Source organism: Trachurus japonicus, chromosome 16, assembly GCF_045865225.1.
Source record: "Trachurus japonicus isolate A0001 chromosome 16, Traja_1.0".
Lineage (NCBI taxonomy): Eukaryota > Metazoa > Chordata > Actinopteri > Carangiformes > Carangidae > Trachurus > Trachurus japonicus.
In genome coordinates this window covers 24,784,023-24,786,113 of record NC_140922.1, presented here as the reverse complement: position 1 = coordinate 24,786,113, position 2,091 = coordinate 24,784,023, and the positions used below count along the sequence as shown (strand labels likewise).

The 2,091-nt window shown below is 38.6% G+C and overlaps 1 protein-coding gene across 1 annotated transcript; it reads left to right on the top strand.

Annotated features, from left to right (window-relative positions):
- The first annotated feature begins 962 nt into the window (after positions 1-962).
- On the top strand, positions 963-1,732 carry LOC146972472 (hepcidin-like). Its single transcript, XM_085803369.1, has 3 exons — positions 963-1,116; positions 1,204-1,281; positions 1,446-1,732. The coding sequence occupies exons 1-3, from the start codon at positions 1,033-1,035 to the stop codon at positions 1,536-1,538; spliced, it is 255 nt and encodes an 84-aa protein (XP_085659495.1). The 5' UTR covers positions 963-1,032; the 3' UTR covers positions 1,539-1,732.
- The last annotated feature ends 359 nt before the right edge of the window (positions 1,733-2,091 follow it).

The following is a 2,091-nucleotide window of genomic DNA, read 5'->3' as shown; positions in this document are numbered from 1 at the left end:
AGAACACAATAGGAGAGCAGAGTAAAAAGGACAAGATGGGCACTAGAAAGTGGAGCAAGAAACACAGGTGACGTATAAAAGAGCAAATGAGGACAGTGGTTCCTGTGCACTCACTAAAATTCAGTAAATTTGCAAATTTTTCTACAGAAGGAACCAGGCCTGTTTTAATAGACTGTATAAAATGACAGGTGTGTTTTTTCTGTTTCAGCTTCATGCAGAAAAAATAGCAAAAAACTGTAAAACTATTGGCCAAGACAAGTTGGTTGTCTGTCACAACATGAGTCACAAAAGCATGCAAGCGTGGTAAGAGTTTAACCTGCTATATTATATCCTGCATGATTTGAATTGGAATTAGTCTTGAAAAGTGTAGGTTGAAGTCTGTTCCATATCAGCTCCATATTGAACATGTTTGATTTCCAATTGTAAGATGTTTGTGCATTTTGCAGGGTGGTTGGTCTTCACCCAGGCTTATGAAATATTTGGCCAATATTTTTACGAAATATTTTCTTTTTGTTTTTTAGTTTAGTTTTGGTTTTGAGTTTAATACATCTGAGTAAAATGCCAAAAGGTAGGTTGTTGACAGTGCACATATGATTATTATCACTGTAACCACATCTAGGAGTCACTGCTTAAAATGAAAAGAAAAGAAACTTTCCTACCATTTTAGCTTGTGTTTATTTGTTGGTTTTTATCATTGTTAACATAAAAGATGTTTGGAATAAGTAAACATGTACTATCAGACAAAGCAGAGAGAAAGTTCAAGATTGACTTTGTTTAACAGACAAACAGAGATAAAGAATTCCGAGTTTCCACTAAAAAGGAATTCCCCACTTTTTGCTTTCCTCTGGGCCTGATGCAAGCCTGTTCCTGAAAACTGGTGCTGTACCCCACAGTGATGGGGTAACAGTGACTCTAGTCAGTATAAATACCAGCACATTTTGCACATTTAGCCATCAGTCTTGAGAACTCAGAAGAGTTGAGACAAGTCACAGAAGAAAAGAACAACTTCAACAAGTTAACATCTCTCCAACAATGAAGACCTTCACTCTTGCAGTTGCCGTGGCCATCATGCTCACCTGTATCCTGCTTCAGGAGAGCTCTGCCACATCTACTGAGGTAAGAACCTGATGTCAACTTGTTTCATTTGCTCATTGGCCACGAATGTCTCTCCAAAATACTGAGTTTTGTTTTCTTCATGAATAGGTAGTGGAGCTGGAGGAGCCAGTGAGCTATGACAATCCAGCTGCTGAATATCAGGAGACCTCAGCGGACTCATGGATGGTATGTTCAGGTCATTCAGTCAATTAAAGACAATTAACGTTAGATGGAAGTGGATGCATTTTCCTAAGCTCTGTTCACACACGAAGAGAGAAGAATCAAAGAGAGAGATGCTGTTGGAGATAAAAATAATAATAATAATAAAAAATGTCTCTTTCCTTTCACAGATGCCGTACAACAGGCAGAAGCGTGGCATTAAGTGTCGGTTCTGCTGCGGCTGCTGCACCCCCGGTGTCTGTGGACTGTGCTGTAGATTCTGAGGATTTCTGCTCCAACAGCCATGAAACATTCAACTTTTTTGCCTTTTGTCTTCAAGCTGATTTAGCACTTTGAATTGTTGTAACATGGTTGTAAAACTCTGTGACTGTTTGACTGTATCATCCGTGTGTTATCCTGAATATCTGCTGCCTGCTACAGTGAATTAGCACAGTAAACTTTGATGTCACAATATTCATTTTGGTCCATAATCATTCTCACTTCACGTTGCATGGCAGGCATTTGGCATCAAATCTCAAATCATCATAGCTGCAATGGAAACTTTGCTTTATGAATGAAATAGATTGTGTGAACTGCAACAGGAAGTAAAGCACTGATTTGGTTGAGGATTCCATCTGTCAGCACATTTAAAAAATAGAAAAAAATAGCTCCATACATTTGACTTGAAAAAGGTGGACTTAGTTTAGATTCAATATGTACAGTAGGCTATAGGTTAGATTCTTTACTCAAACCCGAGAATGATTGGGCTAATGGGCTACAGGTCTTGAGGCCAGATGTTGGCCTAAAGAATTGAGAGTACGCTGTTAAAATATGATG

What these genes read in the sequence shown, in the direction of transcription:
- LOC146972472 (XM_085803369.1), top strand. Translation starts at nt 1,033, where the DNA reads ATGAAGACCTTCACTCTTGCAGTTGCCGTGGCCATCATGCTCACCTGT. An exon ending in GCTCTGCCACATCTACTGAG is followed by an intron (nt 1,117 to 1,203) that starts GTAAGAACCTGA and finishes CTTCATGAATAG; the next exon opens with GTAGTGGAGCTGGAGGAGCC. An exon ending in CCTCAGCGGACTCATGGATG is followed by an intron (nt 1,282 to 1,445) that starts GTATGTTCAGGT and finishes TTCCTTTCACAG; the next exon opens with ATGCCGTACAACAGGCAGAA.